The following is a 20,975-nucleotide window of genomic DNA, read 5'->3' on the forward strand; positions in this document are numbered from 1 at the left end:
CCTCCACAGAGTGGAGATTTGTATTGTATTAACAGATTTTTGCTTTACGAGGAAGGGTGTTAGCCACTTGCTCAAGATAATAATATGGCCATACTCTGACTCCAAATACAAATTTAAAAAATATATGTGTATTTGCCAGACCCAGGATTGGAACCTGGGACCCACGACATTATAAGCTGACGCGTAAGCCACTCGGCCATCGTGCGGCTGTCAGTTGAATAAAATAGTAAAACGTTAATTAGTATGAACGAAATATGCAATCGAAAGTCAACCGCTGACAATATGTTACTGCATTGAATTTGAAGTAGGTATATGCAATAACTACCTCGCCATTCACAATCACTAGCACTACGATTAGAACTCGAAATGTCATGCCGCTGCCTAACCATCATAGATGTTAGGATTATATCAGTACCTACGCATCAAACCGATTTGTCATCTGTCACTTTGGAATGTCTGAATAATATAAAAGTTTATTAATAAACCTAAGCGCAATATAACGCAATATTAAGTAAGAGTTTTTTCCTAGGTTACCGTTGGTTGTATCGGGGTTTCGTTTGATTTTATATCCTAAATCAGTGATTCCCAAACGTTTTCATATCATGGCCTCTAAAATTTGAAAAAAAAATACTGTTCATGGGATAGATTGTAAGAAAAATGCATGTAATTAATTTGTAAATAGACAAAACAAAAGCAGATGTTTTATGAAGTCGCTTTTAACTTTTGTTCATCTCATTTAACTTGCACGATTCATCACGTTGGTAGCCATATTAATTCAAAAATAAACATATGCCAATGCGAATTCTTCTACTGCGTAGGAATTAAGTAGGGCGAATGTGATTATTTATTTAAACTCTAAACTAATTAAAACTAAAGAAGTAATAATAACAGACGAACAATACGTCGCACAGAATGTAGGTTACTGAACGTAAAATGAAAATAATCTGCGCGCGTAAGTAATCGGGGCGGGCTGCGCGTCTATAGTTATTCTACGTCTATTTTTCGTAACGCTTTTGCGTCGGAGATCATGAGTAAAACATGTTACATGTTAAAATAATATAATATTATGAATTTAGCTTATTAGTCGTTCCACAATATTTTGTATATTATTGGGTTTGATTCTAGCATTCGGAACAACCCTCGGATTCCCAACAATTCTCCTCCCGGCACTGCAGACGCGCGATTCCTTTGTGCTAACCCCGGACGAACTGTCATGGATAAGTAAGTAACTTAGATTCTACCACCTATATGAATCAATAAATCTTTCAAACCTTATAATATTATCCTCCTTTACTCTCAAATACCGTTAGTTATGATGAAAAATCTAAAAAATAATAATTAATATAAGCTTTTATAATTTAAATTTAAAAGAAAAAAAAAACCACAGGAATTTGGAATACTTTATTTTAAGGGGGATGCTTATACTATCAGAGGCGAAAAGAGGCACCTAACGGAAAAATACGAAGCTTGCAATTTGAGATTTTTTTTTGATAATTTACAATTTAAACTGTAGTAATTAATAAATATGTACTTATCTGAAAACACTAAAAAGATTTTTTATTTTTTTTTTAAATTTAAAGATAAACTGGTAATTGTAAAAAAATGTAATAAAATGTGAATTCGTTGCAGGGTCAAATCTTATTATTACATTATATTTTATGACCATATTTATTATTAAAATTTAATTTATTAAGTGTTAGATTTTCTGTCGTTTAGATTTTTGACTAATTCATCGTTTTAATATTTTTTATATATATTTTAAAAAACATCGATTTTTATAAAAATATAAATGTGTATAACTTGAAATCCTTATTATTTATATCAAATTTTATTTTAGGCATGGTCCCAATATTGAAGCTCGATTTGATATAAATAATAAAATTTGAAACTAAAGATGCACCCCCTCGTACAAGGCGTCCCACCTACTTTACTGCTCCTGGTTCACGATTTTAGTCTGTATCGAATATTATCGATTTAATAATGCCTAAATCTTTGCGATATCAGGCTGAAAATATCATTACAAATGTTGCCAAGTTTTGTGAGGAATTAAAGCGACACGGATCGCCCATAATTCCTCAAGACAGAACAAAGGCAGGGGAAAAATATGTATGAACTTAATTTTGTATATTTTAGTTGTATACTTAAATATTTTGTTAGTAATGTATCCATACAACACATTTCTTAGATATTGGAGTCATGAAAGGATGATAAAAAAAATACTTTATAAAAAAAACGGGGCGATATTTTGGCGCTGCCTAGGGGCATCATTTTGTCTAGGGACGTCATTGGATTGATCCTGTTGGTTGACCTAAATAAATAGAAAAAAAATTCTTAGCTCTGGGAAATGTGCATAGGGTAATGAACGCCAGAAATTAATTATGTCAGAAGCATTTTGATCTGGAAAAAGCTCACCAAATTTCATATTTAATAATGAATTTATTTTTAAATCAATCAGTTCCATTTGTATGTTACTAGGCATCTAGGCACTAGGATTTAGTTATGGCGCCTACTTCAAAAGAATAAGTAGGCGCAAAGATGAAATGCGCCGCTTGTAATCAATCATCCAATGCGCCACGTTTGGTGCATGCGCCATGGTTAGGCCGACTAGGTGACCGAGGCTAGGTGACATACTAGGCCAGGTCTGGGAAAACTATGGCCTGCGAGCTTTTATCGTATTTTTGAAAAAAGTTTCCTTTTTTATATCATAATATACCTGATATAAGAATTAATAAACTCACTATAAATATGCAAATTTTACAACACTCTTTATTCGGACAACTTCGAACAGCATAAAGATTCTGCTCGAAAAATGTTCGTTATTTTTGGATCAACCTACATAATAAATGTGGACAAACATTTTCAATAATGAATATCAATAAAACAATCTTTACGAACAAGCAGCATCACCGATGAACATTTACAAGCAGTTTTAAGAATCTCAACTACAAAACTAACACATGAAATTTAAAAAATGTAAAACAGTTTCATTCTTATCATTAAATTATATGTTGAAATTTCTCTTTCATGATAATAAATAATGTAGGTATGCCTAAAAATAGTATTTTATTTTCGGCCTGCCGTTCATTTTAATTCCTAATTTGGGCCTTCACCCAAAAAGTTTTCCCAGGCCTAAACTAGGTATTTACTCTCTTAGGTATTCGATAAGGTTCAGAGTGTGACTACAACAGTCGAACTTGGTTATTACGAGGAAGATGGGACCGACTGAATTTGCTCGTTATAAGCGTTACTCGTTATATAAGAGAATAGGTATCTTTAAATGAGTGGTCATATAACACAAAAAGTCGCAATTCAAACAAATATACACAATTAGAATTTTTCCCCGAAACAAGCATGCCATTCATAAACTAGAAAAGAAGTTGTTTATTGTATTGACCTTGGATTTTTTTCAACCATATGCGTGGATACTTTTTCAATCTTGTCGGCAAAGACACCAATTATGTAGGTACTTATACACTTAAACGTAAATAAACGTAATCCGAACCCGGCGGCATCCTGTCCGGTCGGATTTTATTGCTTAGGGTCGAATGTTTTTAAACAATCGACATATTTACAGTTTTGAGAAAAATTTTGACGATATTTTAGCTCGGTATATCCGATAAGGAGCTCGTTATAAAAGTGAATAAATATGGAGAAAATCATAAACTAAAATGTCAACGAATGTTTCCTCATTACAATCGAGATCTCGCTATATCCGTGATCGTAATAAGCTCGACTGTATTTTGTTTCCGAACAAATTGAGAGAATTATGTTGCAACTTGACTATATTAATTGTAATATTTCCAGGCTCAATAAACTTAATATGCGTTCCTGTGGGCTGCTTGTTCTCGGGAGTGATGACCACTACCATCGGACGGAAGCGAGCGATGCAGCTGATAAACCTCCCCATTATTGTGTCCTGGATCGTGCTGCACTTTTCTTCGTCAGTGTCAGCCTTGTACGCTGCCCTAGCGCTGTCAGGAATCGCCGGTGGCCTGCTCGAGGCTCCTGTAGGTACCAATCATAACTTGTGATCAAATTGAGACGCATGTCACGCCACTGTCACGCTGTCACGGCGATAAATTTAGTCTATGGTTTCGTCATTTTGCATAGAATAAATTCAATCATAGAGTGCCAACTCTAATGAATTATTAAATATTTATTATTCATGGTATTTTCAATTAATTTCAACAGTTTATATGTGTGCGTATTATATACATAGATAATATTTTGAACATAACCCAACCTGCAGACCATAGATAATAGAAAATATTCTTATAGAAAATACATAGTGCCGTATGTGCCACATATGCCACATATGTGCTACGGGATGGGACCATCAGTCTGATAACATTTTAAACACCAAGAAAAATGACATTACACACTTTTTTCATGTAGCGGCAGCTTACTGTGGCGTCACGTTATAGTCTGCAACATGCACCATATTATATTTCGCGCTTTATTTACTTACGTCCATGGACTTTTCGTATGTAATAGATTTTTGGGTTGTCATCGCGTATCTTCCCATTTCTCTCCTTACCGTTTCAGGTTTATGCCATTCTCATCTTTTGATAATGGCATCTGCAACGTGCCCTAAATACGAAAAACATGCAGTGACAATCTAAAATTCTATTGCTACTCAAAACAACCGCGAAAGTCTCATATATTATAATATCCATTCGCTCTATAGTTGCACAGATTATATGACCTTCGTTCACCAGCCGCATAGTTATGTTAAAAAATGTACGTATAACGAAATATGTGACAGGTAATGAGCAGGTAAATGTTGCACTCTCTAGGACAGGGGTGGCCAATATTTTCATGCTAGAGTACAAAAATAATCGGTGTGTGTACTTAAAACAAAAACAAAACTTGTGATAACCTAGATTCTTCGACTAGCTCTCGTGTGGTGATTTAGTATCAGGTTCACAAAATAAATAAAAGTGTTTCTTTGGTTCATCGAACTATCCAAATTATTTGTTTTTCTTATTGGTAGGAAGTTGAAATGGAGTGCCGTTGGTTTAAAATTATCTTGTTGCTTCATTCTGTAATTATTAATATTATTTAATATTACTATTTTAATTATCTTGTCAAATTACACACTTAGAAAAATGGTTGCTTATTGGAGCGCCGCTGGTTTAACATAACCCTTGAGACTGAAATGAATATAATCATAATAATAATTATTTACCAACTCAACATTCCCAAAATTTATTTATTTATTTATATTAAATAATTTTACTCATAAATAATATTTAAGTACATAAATATAGCTATACACAATCTTTACAATGAAAAATAAATATACACTCCAATATAAATAAAGTTTTATGAATAACGTTAGGAAAGTTAACACAAACTAATTTGAATCCGCCTAACACAACGATAAATATTTAATTAATTAATATAAGTATTATGCAACCCGAATGCAATATAAATTATTAAAATGATGTGTAATATCGCGGCCGGTCACACGTGAAAAATACACTCTGATCTGTTTTCCCAAACGCGCCAAAAGAAGTATAATAATTTTATATTTATATTTTATATAAGTTTTCAAAGTTTTATAAATTTATCATAACTTTCAAATCTTTCTTATTCGGTAAAGACAAAGTACAATAATTTATGTTTCATTTTTTTTAAGTTATCCGTTCCAACATGTATCTATAGTCTAAGGTTACAACGGTTTTCACCCAAACAAATGAAAATTTCCAGACAGAAACGAGTTTATCGAATCCCGTTCAGAATCAGATGCATTTATATTTTTTGCATACCTTGTTATTTGAAATATTAAATAACTCATACTTGATTTAAGGTGTTAACATACGTGGCTGAGATAACGCAGCCGCACTTGCGCGGTATGTTATCGTCGACGAGCACACTCTGCATTATCGTGGGCATCTTCACACAGTTCCTGATGGGCACCCTGTTTCCCTGGAGGATTATCGCGCTCACCAATATTTCTATTCCGGTGAGATAACAATAATAAATTATTATTCACAATAGTGACAAACAGTAACTTTTCACTTCATGAAGGCAGGTCATGCACTTCATAGGCGTGGAAAATACAGAAAGAAAAGAAAATAATTCTTAGTATACTAGAACCATCACAATATCGAAGCCCCAGTATTAACCCAGATTATCAACTAAAAAAACGTAGTTTTGAGATAATCATGTTTTAATATCTGAATATTTTACAATACACACGATTTGACAAATTTTAAAAGGAGTCAGAATGCATCTATTCTAAATTGAAACATATTTAAATGGAAAAAAAATCGAAATGGACCTGTACAAAAATGGTTTCTTTGAAAGTTTGTAAAATTCCATATGGCTTTTTTGGCTCTCAATGTAGGTATCTCAATTATTTTTTTCGAATTGTTTCTCTGCAAAACTGGCAAGAGCTCATTTTTATAAACATTTTGATACCAATATCGCGAAATGTCGATTTTTTCACTTGTTACCGTTCAATACTGGGCCATCGAATCTTGGCTACGATTTTATGGTGATGTATGTTATATAGTATAACAAGGGTTGCGGGCGTCGATTTATGCCTGAAAGTGCGGAGGTTCTGTAATTCCCGATATCAACATTATGACGTCCGTAGTGAAGGTATAATATGGTAAGGCTATATATAATCGAGAGTAAATTTTGTAGAGAGTTTTGCAGTGTAGACCTGCGGTTATGACAACATTATAACCACTCTAGCATTCGTGGGTATGTGTATCACAAGTTTATTTTTATTGTATATGTCCATGTAAGATATACAAGAATAAGTGTCACTAGATTTCAAAATCAGTCAAGACCATAATATATGAATAGGAGAAAAACAGCTTTTTGTTTTCTCAAGTACACAGTCACAAGGGTGAAAGTTTATATTATTTCGAGTATAGAATATTTAAAATTAATAAGTTCCACATTTTGATAATGCAGAAATGTTAGAAAGCAGTAGTTCTTCAGAAATTCACAAAATAGTCAAAAATACCTAAAGGTGGCTGATTTTGAAATCTAGCGATACAATAATGCAATATAGTAATTCAGAGGTTACTAAAGTATGCGCCGCAGCAACCTGGAACAGCGGAATATTACATAATTATTTTCGCGGATATTATAGAAAAAACAGCTAAAAAATGAGTCAATTTTGTTTTTGGATGGCAAAAAATAGTGAAAATGTACAAAACGTGAATCGACTTCGGTTTAGGCGCGGTTGTGGAAAAATCTCACCAAAAATGTGTAGTTATCTAACATCTGCAATAGGTACCTATGTACCACTTTGCCACTTTGTGGGAAAACCGCCTGTTGGAAGAAGGTCAACGATTATAGCAAACTTTATACTTATAGTTATACTATTACAGTGATACAATATGTGTTATAAAGTTATGATATACTTACAATCTTACACAACACCTTCGGTAATAGTAACGAAATCTATCCTCTCATGAAATATGTTCAGTTTATTTTAAATATTATTATTTTTTTTATAGAAAAGCATTTCTCACATTTCTTCAAACTGCTATGCTATTAATTTATTATTACACTAGCTGAGCCAGCTGGCTCTCGCCAGTCTGTCTCGCTAGGTCTTGCAGACAGCTTTTCGTCATAGTGACTTGGTGTTGGATTTTAATATAAAAATTGTAAAGCGTATATAGACGGCGCCATAGTTTTCCCTTCGGGATGGATTTTCATTCACGTCAGATAATTGAAAATTTAGCTGATTTGTCAGTTTTACGGTCTGCATGTCGTCACTGCCAATACAAATTTGGAGTCATGTGCGTAGTCTATTCTGGAGTCTGGCCTTCTCAATATCGTCTGACACCATTTCAGGCTGCTAGGCCTAGCAGAACAGCTGGCAATCGCCGATTGCTACCACTGTCTTTTTAATTTTAATACAATATATGTATAGGTATGTGCATTTAAATATGATAAATAATTATACATCTCAATCGTGATTATCATAAATAGCGATCCAATATAACGCGAATATTAATCACTTTCGGGTCCCATTTACATAATAGAAAAAGGTTAGCAGCATAAAAAATAAATTTAAACATTATTTTGTTTCATTGTATATAAAAAATAAATGCTCGGAGCCATAGAATAATATTTTAAAAATCATATTTTGATTTAAAAATTAACCTTAAACAATATAGTTTCCCGGTGCGGGACATTCATATCGAGACAAATGTTGATAAATAATGAAGCAAAACATATTATATCTGATAAAAATAGGAATTTATAAGACCTAAAGATGTGGAATCAGCTTAAAGAGGCCTTCATACAGCAGTGGATTGATACAGGTTGATGACGATAATGACGATATAAATGGGTAGGTATATAAAATCACAAATTTAAAAAAATATTGCAGTTTATATGACCAAGAAGAGTAGAATTAGGTTGGGATAACCTTCATCCAGCAGTGGATTAATATTGGTTGATGATGATAATGACGATATTATGAATGGGTAAATATAACATCAGCAATTTTGATAAATATAGCAATTCATATGACCGACAAAAATTCAAAGAACTTAGAGAGGCCTTCATCCACCGGTGGATTGATTCAGGCTCATAATGATAATGGAAATATAAATAGATATAATATAATATCACCGATTTTGATAAATACAGCAATTTAAATGACAGAAAGGAATAGAATCAGGCATGGTAGGCCTTTATCCAGCAGTAGATGGGTTCAGGTAAATGATGATAAGGAAGATAGAAATAGGTATAATATAGTAGTAGAATCAGGTTGCGGAACCCTCCATCCAGCAGTGGATTGATTCTGGTTGATGATGATGACGATATGAATATGTAGTAAAATGTAATATCACCGATTTTGATAAATACAGCAATTCATATGACAGAAAGGAGTAGATTCGGGGTAGGGAGGCCATTATCCAGCAGTGGATTGGTTCAAGTCGATGATGATAAGATGGATAAAAATATGTATAATATCACAAATTCGTTAAACCAATAGTAGTAGAATCAAGTTGCGGAACTCTTCATCCAGCAGTGGATTGATCCTGGTTGATGATGATGATGATTATGATGACGATATGATATGTAGATAAATAGCATTAGAAATTCAATACTGTCAAGAATACAATCAACGTAGAGAGGCCTTCATCCAGCAGTGGATTTATTGAGGCTCGTGATAATAATGGCATTATATATAGATAGGTAGATAATAATATAATATCACTGATTTTGATAAATATAACAATTCATGTGTAAGTAAGGAGTAGAATCAGGCTGAGGAGGCCTTCATCCAGCAATAGATAGGTCAAGATTGATGATGATAGGGACGATAAAAATAGGTAGATATTATACAATATCACACATTTTGATAACTATAACAATTCGTATTAATTTCTTTCATTGTTTGCAATGGCAACTTTTTTAGTATGGAAATTAGTAGCCTAGGTAATTATTCAATAACAAAAATAGTGGGTGAACAGCCACAAAGAAGTATTTAAAAAAATCAAATTTGGAATGTCACGTTATCTATGATATGACGGACAGTGGCGGACACACCTGTCAGATTTTTATTTACGCAGTAAATTGTAGCAAGATTATGGTTTTTTCACCGGAAAAAAGTGCGCCAATGCCTACATTACGATATTTGAATAGAAATAATCGAATCCGTTTGTCAAATAAAGGATTAGAAGGTCTTAAGCGACGAAGACGTCATTCTGCTGTATGTTAAAAGAAGTATGGCGAATTGTATACGCTGTATGAGAAAATATCAGTTATAAACGTCAAGTACCTGTGAAATCATTGAAAATTTGTGAAATGTGGTCAATTCAAACGGTAGATGAATCGGTAGCGCACATTTTGAAGTGAAGATGTAAAAATAACAATAAAATGTCGCTTAAATGAGCCGTTAGTGAATTTTCCAAAATCTCTTAGGATAATAATATATAGGAGACTAGCTGAGCCAGCTGGCTCTCGCCAGTCTGTCTCGCTAGGTCTTGCAGACAGCTTGGCATCCTAATGACATGGTGTTGGATTTGAATACAATTATTGTGAAGAATGCATAGACGACGCCATAGTTTTCCATTGTCACTGCCAATACAAATTTGAGGTCATCCGCGTTGTTTAGTCCGGAGTCTGTCCTTCAGAATGTTGCCTGATACCACCTCAGGCTGCTAGGTCTAGCAAAACAGCTGGCAATCACCGATTGCTACCACTGACATTTTGATATAATATGTGTATAGGTAATATGAATGTTTCGTTAAATCACGTGCATTTAAATATGATAAATTATACATCTGAACCGCTCGAATACAAAGCAATATGTGATTATCATGAAAATAGCGATCCAATATAACGTGAATATTAATCTCCCGCGGGGCCCATTTAGAATAGAAGAAGGTACATAAGCAATGTAAAAAATTAATTTTAACATTATTTTGTTTCAATGTTGGTGCGGGACATTCATATCGAAAGAAATGTTGATAAATAATGAAGCAATGTATACATCTGAAAGGAATAAATCAATTCTGATTAGAATAGTAATTTATAAGACCCAAAGGTATGGAATAAGCTTAGAGGCCTTCATCCAGCAGTGGATTAATCCAGATGATGATGATAATGACGATATTATGAATGGGTAAATATAATATCAGCAATTTTGATAAATATAGCAATTCATATGACCGACAAAAATACAAATAACTTAGAGAGGCCTTCATCCACCAGTGGATTGATTCAGGCTCATGATGATAATGGCATTATAAATATATATAATATAAAATCACCGATTTTGATAAATACAGCCATTCAAATGACAGAAAGGAGTAGAATCAGGCTAAAGATGCCTTTATCCAGCAGTGGATGGGTTCAGGTCGATGATGATAAGGACGATAGAAATAGGTATAATATCAGAAATTCGTTAAACCGATAGTAGTAGAATCAGGTTGCGGAACCCTTCATCCAGCAGTGGATTGATCCTGGTTGATGATGATGATGATGACGATATGAATATGTAGATAAATATAATATAACCGATTTTGATAAATATAGCAATTCAAATGACAGAAAGGAGTAGAATTAGGCTAGGGAGGCCTTTACCCAGCAGTGGATTGGTTCAGGTCGATGATGATAAAGACGGTAGACATAGGTATAATAATATCACAAATTCGTTAAACCGATAGTAGTAGAATAGAGGTTGCGGAACCCTTCATCCAACAGTGGATTGATCCTGGTTGATGATGATGATGATGATGATGATGATGATGATGACGATATGAATATGTATATAAATATAATATCAGCGATTTTGATTAATACAGCAATTCATATGACGGAAAGGAGTAGAATTATAGGCCATCCATGGACTGAAGCCGAATGCGGTTTCAAACCGTCTGCCATACTAAGCTTATCTTTTCTGGTCTTGGAAATTTATTTCCACAAATTATATTATAAGCATCTGATCATATCCGTTTATACCATACACTTACACTTACAAATTTAGTGAAAATATATTTTCATGAACAAAAATCATAAGTTTAGTATGGCACACGGATCTAAACCGCATTCGGTTTCGGTCCATGGATGGCCTCTTAGGCTAGGGAGCCCTTTATCCAGCAGTGGATTGGTTCAGGTCGATGATGATAAAGACGATAGAAATAGGTATAATATCACAAATTCGTTAAACCGATAGTAGTAGAATAGAGGTTGCGGAACCCTTCATCCAGCAGTGGATTGATCCTGGTTGATGATGATGATGACGATATGAATATGTATATTGGTTCAATATAGCCATACTTAAAAAAAAGAACACTATGTGTGTATACATTTTTATGATGACGTTACATTTATTTTGAGGTTATGGGTACCTATTTAATTTTTGAGACGATGTTATGAATTAATTCGCATTTAATATCTCTCGGGAACATGATTAAATCAAATAAAGTATGTGTATCAGTCGATCCGATGTTTGTCAAAAATGAATTTTAATTTTAAATTATATTTATATCCAGGCTTTAAATAATTTTCATTGGTTCAAAAAAATATTATTTATAGCCATACTCTAAAAAACAAAAAAAGAACACTATATTGTGTGTATACATTATGATGACGTTACATTTGTTTTGAGGTTATGGGTACTTATTTAATTTTTGAGTCGATATTGTGAAATAATTCGCATTTAATATCTCTCGGAAACATGATTAAATTAAATAAAGTATGTGTATCACTCGACCGATTAGGAATTGTCTGTCAAAATGCATTTTAATATAAATATCGCACTCAAAAGTATATTAGTACTACATTGTTGCAAACCTGTAAACGTGACAGCCGTAAAATATTATTTAAAAAGAATCAAATTTGGAACACCAGTGGCGGACGTGCCTGTTAGATTTTTATTTACGTAGTAAATTGTACCAAAATTATGGTTTTTTCACCGGAAAAAAGTGCGCCAATGCCTACATTACGATATTTGAATAAAAATAATCGAATCTGTTTGTCAAATAAAGGATTAGAAGGTCTTAAGCGACGTAGACGTCATTCTGCGAGGTGTAAACAGTAAATATGGCGATTGCATACGCTTTATGAGAAAATATCAGTTATAAACGTCACGTACCAGTAAAATCATTGAAAATTTCTGAAATGTGGTCAATTCAAACGGTAGATGAATCGGTAGCGCACATTTTGAAGTGAAGATGTAAAAATAACAATAAAATGTCGCTTAAATGAGCCGTTGGTGTATTTTCCAAAATCTCTTAGGATAATAATATATAGGAGATGATTACAAATAATAGTTATTGTTACTGACTCTATTGACGATAGTTTCTCAAGGTGTAATTTCATTATTTACGGTGAAATATAAAATGCGTCAAAATTATTTTTAAGACTCGTGGTGAAACTTTAAATGGTTTCGCCATTGATTAATACCATTATGTCAAATAATAATCCCGGTTTTATTTTAAACTAGACTTATAGACAAGAAAAATAATTATATTTAATTCAAAATTTGCATCATAAATATTTTACAGGTAGCAGCGATGATTTTACTACAATTTGTACCGGAATCACCATTTTGGCTATTGTCAAAAAATAGATTTGATGACACAAAAAAGGTGAGACATGAAATATTATATCTCCTCACTTAATATCTGACAGCATCACATCATAAATTGTGCCTTTATTTCACCAAACGTCATCCTCTTTTCCATCTACACCTGAAGTAAATCCAACGCACCTCCCTTCGTTTCATGACCCAGCTGGAGCATGTTATTCTCACCCATCTGATGAGGATTATTTTCGGAATCCGTGTATTTGGTTTACAGTAGAATGTCCTATCTGACCCAGGTGACCTCAGTTTACCCTTGATCAAAATTTGTTATTGCCTCCATTTGATGAATTAATAATTCTGTGGTTGCAGGGTAAAAGTTCTCGTCGCATTTTTACGAAATTAAGATTTTTTGTATCATAGATTTTGACACATGTAAGCAAAATAAATAAATATTTTAAATTATAGAAATAGCTTAATCATTGGAGTCATTTTCAGCATTCTTCAACCTTTTACTAAGGTATTTTAATAATGTAGGTAGGTACTATACATTGTTGAGTTACCATTTCATTTGTTTCCTAAAACAAATATGGCGTTTTCGCAATAAATAGCGGCTGTAGTCTAGTACCTATTTATTGCGCCATAATCTTCATATTATAATACTGGTAATCATAAAATAATCAGTTTTATTAACATGGCGCATCAGGTGGACAATTATGTAATATTGACATGTACCTTCCCATTATGCGTTATCTTAAAATAAGAGAATTATATGATTGTAACCAAATGTATACATACTACCTACTTATAGGCCATCCATGGACTGAAACCGTATGCGGTTTAGAACCGTGTGCCATCCTAAGCTTATCTTTTCTGTTTTTGGAAATATATTTTCACAAAGTACCTATATTATAAGCATCTGATCGTATCCGTTTATACCATACACTGACACTTACAAATTTAGTGAAAATATATTTTCATGAACAAAAATCATAAGTTTAGTATGGCACACGGATCTAAACCGCATACGGTTTCAGTCCATGGATGGTTAATCTCAGGTTATAATAATAAAAATATATTTTATTTTATATAGATAATAGTAAATATCTAATACATTGGACTAAGACCCACCTAGCGCGTAACGATTAGGTGGCCATTCGATATAATTCGCATGCTATTTAAATGTGGTAATTAAAAAGTAATTATCTAGTCAGCAGTCAATAATTTGAAAACACTTATGATGAGAAATATATACTTAACCACTTTAAAAAAATACGACACCCAGCAGAATTCGAACCCATGTGCCCTGACCACTAAGCTACACGCGCCCTATATATTACGACAAAGTTAAATAATGCTTTAACAATACTTTCTTCTGAACCGCTTTCTAAATTGCGTTACTAATTGGATTACCTTAATTTTATTACTAACAAATTTTTGTAACATTTTTTCTTTTATATATTTTTTTCAAAAAGATTTTTTCTAGTGGTTTTATATTTCCCAGAAGTGTTTTAAAACTAAAAATATTAAATAATGTTACATTCTTAATCTTGTAAAATTAATAAAAAAAATCGGTGTGTGTACTTATGTACGCGTGTTAGAAGTTTTACTTCTTTGGCGTAACAAAACAAAATAAGCCGTTACCTGAGTCTATTAATATTACATTGGATGAGATTGATGAAAACGTTCGCGATTCATTTGTGTCTCATATAGCACATGATAATTGTAATTTAATTATTGTATTGGACCAAAACTCATCTTTGCTATACAGCTGTTATAATCGATTCAGTAGTGCGCATGATAAATTAATAGAAAATCAAATTTTAATATATTTTTTTAATTATTTACCAACTCAACATTTACAAAATTATTTTTTTATTGATATATACTTTTACTCATAAATAATACTTCCATAAATATAGCCTCAAAATATCTTCATACACAATCTTTACAATGAAACATATATATACACTCCAATATAAATAAAGTTTTATGAATATAAATTAACAGTGTAAAATGTTAGTCTCCAGAATTCTGTTTATAAACATATATACTAATTATTACACAATATTGGTTATGTTTACATGTGCTGCTTATTTGGTTGTATTGAATGACCAACTAAGTGACACTATGCGCATGCGCATGTACCTCTGAGACCAAAATGAATATAATCATAATAACAAATTATGTGTTGTATCGGCGCGCGCAACTTCATCACACGCCAAAAATATACTCTGATCTGTTTTCCCAAACGCGCCAAAAGAAGTATAACTTCAAAAAGTTTAGTTAAGTTCAAATTTATTAGTTGTCATTGTTGTAACAACGAATGTGATTTTGCAGAGTTTACAATGGCTTCGCGGGTGGACGTCGGTTGAAAGCGTCGAGTTGGAATTTCAGGATATTTACGAATTGGTTAAAAAAAACTCAGGAAATCCAGAAGGCTCAAAACTTGGTAAGATTTCACATTTTTCTTTGGAAGAAAAAGGTAAAAACGCTGTGCTATAACACTGTCGCAGGGTCGAACTATTTGTGACAGAACTTGCCGACAATTTTCTGCCCAATTAAATTGCAGGCTCTTAGCTAATTTATTTCTATCTTTTTGCGTTTATTACAGCCGTAAGTGTCTACTGGTATTAAAGGAGAAGTACATATTATACTACATCTTCTATAAATGTTCTAAATCCCTTGCTTGCAGGCCAGCGAGTATTATTTATGTCTCACGGATAATCTGATTTATTTTTTTATAAATAAATGTGAACTATATATTAATGTTTGTTCAACGCGTGCATCGTACCTGTGCTCCTGTATGGATGTGAGACATGGCATCTTACTAAGCTTTAAAGGTCTTGGCTTTTGAGGCTTGGTACATTGATAAAACCGCGTTACAAACACTCGAGTTCGTTAGCGGACACAACAGTCCTTAGTGATTGAGGCAATCACGAAGAGATGCTTTACGTGGTTGGGACATGTGTTCAGGATGCCGCCAGAGAGTGCGATACTTCGTAACCTTGTAGCACAGCCTCAAGGGTTCTGTCGCCGTGGCCGGACCTCCCTCACCCTGCAGTTATGCTACAAAAGAGATCTACGCGCTGCAGGTCTGGCATGGCGGAAGGCGCAAAAGTTGGGGTTGGACAGTTGGCGCGAACTTGTACTTGCCCTATGCCCCAAAGCTGGGGCGTGACAGGGTGAAAGAAGAAGAAGTTTTTTTGTATTACATCATTTAACTGCAATTATGTAACATTTATAGCGTGGTTGAATTGGTAGTCATGGAAGAAATATATTTTGTACCATTGCGCTTAAGCTGCTATAATATGCTTATTTTAACGTTTCGTTGTATTATAATTCCGTGTATGGCGTGAATGACGTGTTGATATTATGTCTAAAAACGTCAATTTTCAGAGTAGTTATTTGCAAAGGTGGTATTCTATGGTAAATCGGGAACATTTTTAAATGTGAGCTTGTTGAGAATTTACTAACATTTTAGTAAAATTTAAACTCATCCAAAAACATAATATATTCTAATTTACCACATAAAGTCAAACCCACAAATAATTGCCCCGAGAATTGATGTTTTTAGACTTATTAACATATTCACGCCATACATGAAATTATATCTACCTACTGTTATTTATGATTGTTGTAAGTATTTCTTTAAATATTTAAAATAATAGTACACCATCCATTCATTACCATTTTCAGTTTATCTTGGCGATATCTGCGAACTTAATAAATAATTATGGAATTGACTGAATGTTGAAATGCTTGCGATTTATGGACAGTAGCAATGTAAAGTTAGCTACAAATGAATTTGCAAAGCGAAATGATTTAATCATTAGTGTTAGTAATCAGTTTTTCAGATTTACTGTAATCTATTTAGAGCCCGTCTATAAAGATATTTCTTCTTCTTTAGAATTTATCAACTTATTCATACAAACTATGTTTTGTGCAACATAAATAGATGTTCTGAGAATTTATTAGAACAATACCCAAGTGTGTCAAAACAAGCTCGACTCAGACTTGACGCCACACCAGATATTAGAATTCAACTCTATAATATTATGCCTGATATCAAGAAGATTTGCAATTCAATGACGCAAAACATCGAAGTCATTAAAAACTTAGTGCTGTGTTGTAAAAATAATTACTAAATAAATAATTGTTTTCTCTCTTTTCTATTGGTTAAGTATGTATTTATTTTCCTACATTACAAAAACAAGGTATTCCAGTAAAATTCGTGAATTGTTCCATCGCAGGAAAAAATTGGGAAATACTCGGAGTCTATAGTTATATAATTATTAATTATATTAACCAGAATGCATATATATTTTAATAACCATTATTATTTTTCTAATTTGTTTGTTCCAGATTCCTCTTTCATGCAAATGTGGAAAAATGTTTATAAAAATTTATTTCATTACGGAAAGCGAACGTTTTGGTTACCATTCTTCATTGTATCACTTTCCTTCTTTTTGTGTCATTTCGGCGGTATGACGACTCTCCAGGTAAACTAACATTTTATTTAGAATAAATATGGTATAATTAGTAATAATAAGATACTTGCTCATAATATTATTTATACTTACTAGGGATAAGTATACCTAGTACACTGATCTAGGCATCCAGGGATCAGGGAAAATTAAATTTTGCACATTTTATTCAGTACGTACAGTAAGTAGATATCGAAGTTTTCTTACATCATTTAAAGATATTGCGCCTGTACACAACACATGCATGGATTTACTTGCACCCATAGTGTGTATTTTAAACTATGGCGATAATAACTTACTGTTGACACGTAAAAGTTCTGACTGTCTCGCCAATCTCATTCTTTAAAAGAAAGCGAGACGCGATGTTGTCATTTTATGGTACTATTTGACAGTAGTGAAAATCGGTTAACCTCAAAATGAGTCTCTGCGCGGTGTAGTTCATTTTTTTTCGACAGCTTCGCCACTATCGTTATTCTGCGCAGTTGCAGATATCGAACAAATCCGAACTGTCGTCCCAATCTTGCAACTTGCAGGATAATACATGTTGACGCGTGCATTTTCTTGTTATGGCCGCGATAATACGTACTGTCAGCAGTAAATTCATGCACCCACGTGTAAATGGAGTAAATTGAAAAAATCAGTATAGTAACTTATTAAATTAGCTGTTTAGTTGATTTATTGTGAATTATTAAGGCCGTGCATTAGTTGAGGCACGGTCTAAAATGATCGTTGCTAGGCGATGCGCGGATTGCGGGTCGCGGGTGCAAATGACGCCTGTCAAACGAAATATTATTTGTCATATAAATTCAACATACGTCCATTTTATGTTCTGTTTATTGTTCTATTAGTAACAATAATAATATATCCATTGACATGTTTTCTTTTTAAAGTAAATGGGTAACGTTTTTAGTCATCTTTACACGATTTTAGAATTAATTGGCCCGTCGCCATCACGCAGCAAAGTGACGTGTCTCTGGCTCGACGTTCTCTCAATGAATGCGAAGCGAGTACAAAATTTCGTCGCGCCTACAGTTGAAAATTATTTGGCGTTTCACTGATACGTCACCTTAAGGAAACACTCGAATTCATATTCTTAAACGTCATTCGTGGCCAATCAAAGTGGTCAATAAGTAGGTACTTACGCAATCATTGTTTTGCAATGCCGAAGTGATTATTAATTTTCATCAATATTACAGTGGGTGCGTAATATTTTTTTGAATAAGCTTATAAATATATCTATTCTAGAATTGTTCATCGCAGTCAATATAATAAAAATCGTACAGAAACTTTCATACAAAAAACAGTACTTTACTTTTCCCTACTTCACCCGCTATGTCTCCACACCCGTTGTGCATTCGTATACCCTGGTGTAACAAATGGTAGGCATCCTTCAATGAGAAGACTTGCCTTTCAATCGACATATGGGGACACTCACAGAAGATGTTATCCGTATCCTGCAATACGTAATCATACCAGCTTTATGAATGAAAACAGTAATATTCATTAAAAAATCTATGCGGCGAAGATTTGTGTACCGGACAGGTTGTTCGTTTAGTTGTTGTAGGCAAAAAATTATCCTAAGTTTAATACCTAGCGGCTGAGCATGCTCGAAATTGTGTGCAAAAAAACCTGTGGGATCCTCAATGACCTAGAAATACGGGTAAAGATTGGTTTGAATTATTATAATAGACGCCACATGTTGTGTAGACTAGAATGTGCTTTACCTAGAGAAGGGCGGGGGGCAAACTGCGGCCCGCCGGGTATTTTTTTGCGGCCCGCCATCATTAATTGTACGTCTGATTACTAATAACTTTTTTTATATTTTTTAAAAAAATATTGACAATAGATTAAAATTTGTTTAGCAATAGTACGCGATCAATTTTTAATAGATATTGATAGTGTACCGACAGAGCTACAACTTGAGATTATTGATCTACAGTGTGACACTGATTTAAGAGAATTGCATCGTCGTGAAGAAATCTATAATTTTACAATGCCCTTAATTCAGACAAATTCGACCAACTTAAAGATTAAGCAAGAAAAATGTTCGTTATATTTGGATCAACCTATATAATATGTGAACAAACATTTTCGATCATGAACCTCAATAAAAATTCTTTACGATAAAATATCTCCGATGCCCACTTACAAGCAGTTTTGAGAATAACAACTACAAAATTAACACCTGAAATAAAAAAAAAATCAAAAATGTACAACAGTTTCATTCTTCTCATTAATTTTTTTTGTAATGTTTATTTTTCGTGATAATAGTGTATATCTAAAAATGGTATTTTACTTGCGGCCCGCCACTCATTTTGAATTCTTGAATTTGGCCCTCCATCCAAAAAGTTTGCCCCCCCCCTGACCTAGAGTAAGGTATTTTACGAACATGATCTAAGAAGAGAAGCAAAATTAATTTTATTATTACTTTATTGTTAACTGAAAACCAAACAAAGTAGAAGGAGAAGATTAATTTAGAAACCTACTTGAGTATTAATACGTTTTAAATTTCTATTTCAGACATATTCTGTTTTAATTTTTGGCACCCTGGAAGCACCCATAGATAAATACTACGCCACGTTAATCTTAGGGTTGGTCCAGACACTGGGGTGCTTATTTTGTGTGACTGTCATTCACTTCACGGGGAAACGAATATTGGTCTTCTCATCCACTTTGGGGGTCACTGTGTGCTTCGCGGTGGTCGGGTGCTACGCCTATTATCTACAAATTGTAAGTCACTAATATAATTGGCTATCAATCTTTATTCCATACTACTATGAGATATTATGATAATTCTTAAAGTTTTATAGGAGCGTCGAAATAAATATATTTTTTTTAAATATTTTTCAGCGAAATGGACATGTGATCACAGAATTAGTTCCACAAAATACTTTAAATTCAACAATCGGAATAGAAGCGGAAGAGGTTAGTGGGACAATTTTATTTAAATATCTACCTTGCGTCATACGAGCGAATAAATGATTTATAATTAATTGTTACTGTGCAATTCGTATCTACATATTATTAATGTATTATAAGCCTAAAATATAAGCATCGCCATCGCAAAGGAAGAAATGACAGGCTTGAATAAATATGACAAGTAGTGCCAAATGAATGACGAAACTTGTCTGGTTTTCTCAATTATAATTTATAGGGCTGTGAATCGAACCACAAAGGAAATAATTACAAGATAAAAAGAACTTTTTACATACTACGTTTTTAAATTTTCTGTTGAATCATATAAACTTGACAATTCTATGTATTAATAAATACTTTTTTTTGTACTTGATAGAAATACTGAATACATATTATAAAATACTGTAATGTCATTTTGACATTTCATATTGATTTCCATAGTAACGCACGTATATATTAATAATTTAGTTGGTAGGACCCCCTTAGCAACCCATAATAGTGAGTAGTAAATATTACTTTCAACGATTTTTTTTCCGAAACATACAAAACAGAATTAACTG

General features: G+C 33.2%; 1 protein-coding gene across 2 annotated transcripts in view; it reads left to right on the top strand.

The window, feature by feature from the left end:
* LOC147080000 (facilitated trehalose transporter Tret1) overlaps positions 1–20,975 on the top strand; it is a 44,256-nt gene that overhangs the window by 16,161 nt on the left and 7,120 nt on the right. For both annotated transcript variants that reach the window (XM_085955106.1, XM_085955154.1), the window contains exons 3-10: positions 1,126–1,221; positions 3,805–4,007; positions 5,813–5,968; positions 12,996–13,079; positions 15,353–15,464; positions 17,378–17,514; positions 20,020–20,229; positions 20,350–20,424. In XM_085955106.1, coding sequence (XP_085811232.1) covers positions 1,126–1,221; positions 3,805–4,007; positions 5,813–5,968; positions 12,996–13,079; positions 15,353–15,464; positions 17,378–17,514; positions 20,020–20,229; positions 20,350–20,424 — 1,073 coding nt within the window. The remainder of the gene's footprint in view (positions 1–1,125; positions 1,222–3,804; positions 4,008–5,812; positions 5,969–12,995; positions 13,080–15,352; positions 15,465–17,377; positions 17,515–20,019; positions 20,230–20,349; positions 20,425–20,975) is intronic.

The sequence above is a fragment of the Rhyacophila brunnea genome, unplaced genomic scaffold, assembly GCF_057557595.1.
Source record: "Rhyacophila brunnea isolate RB1 unplaced genomic scaffold, BYU_Rbru_1.0 scaffold_1, whole genome shotgun sequence".
Taxonomy (NCBI): domain Eukaryota; kingdom Metazoa; phylum Arthropoda; class Insecta; order Trichoptera; family Rhyacophilidae; genus Rhyacophila; species Rhyacophila brunnea.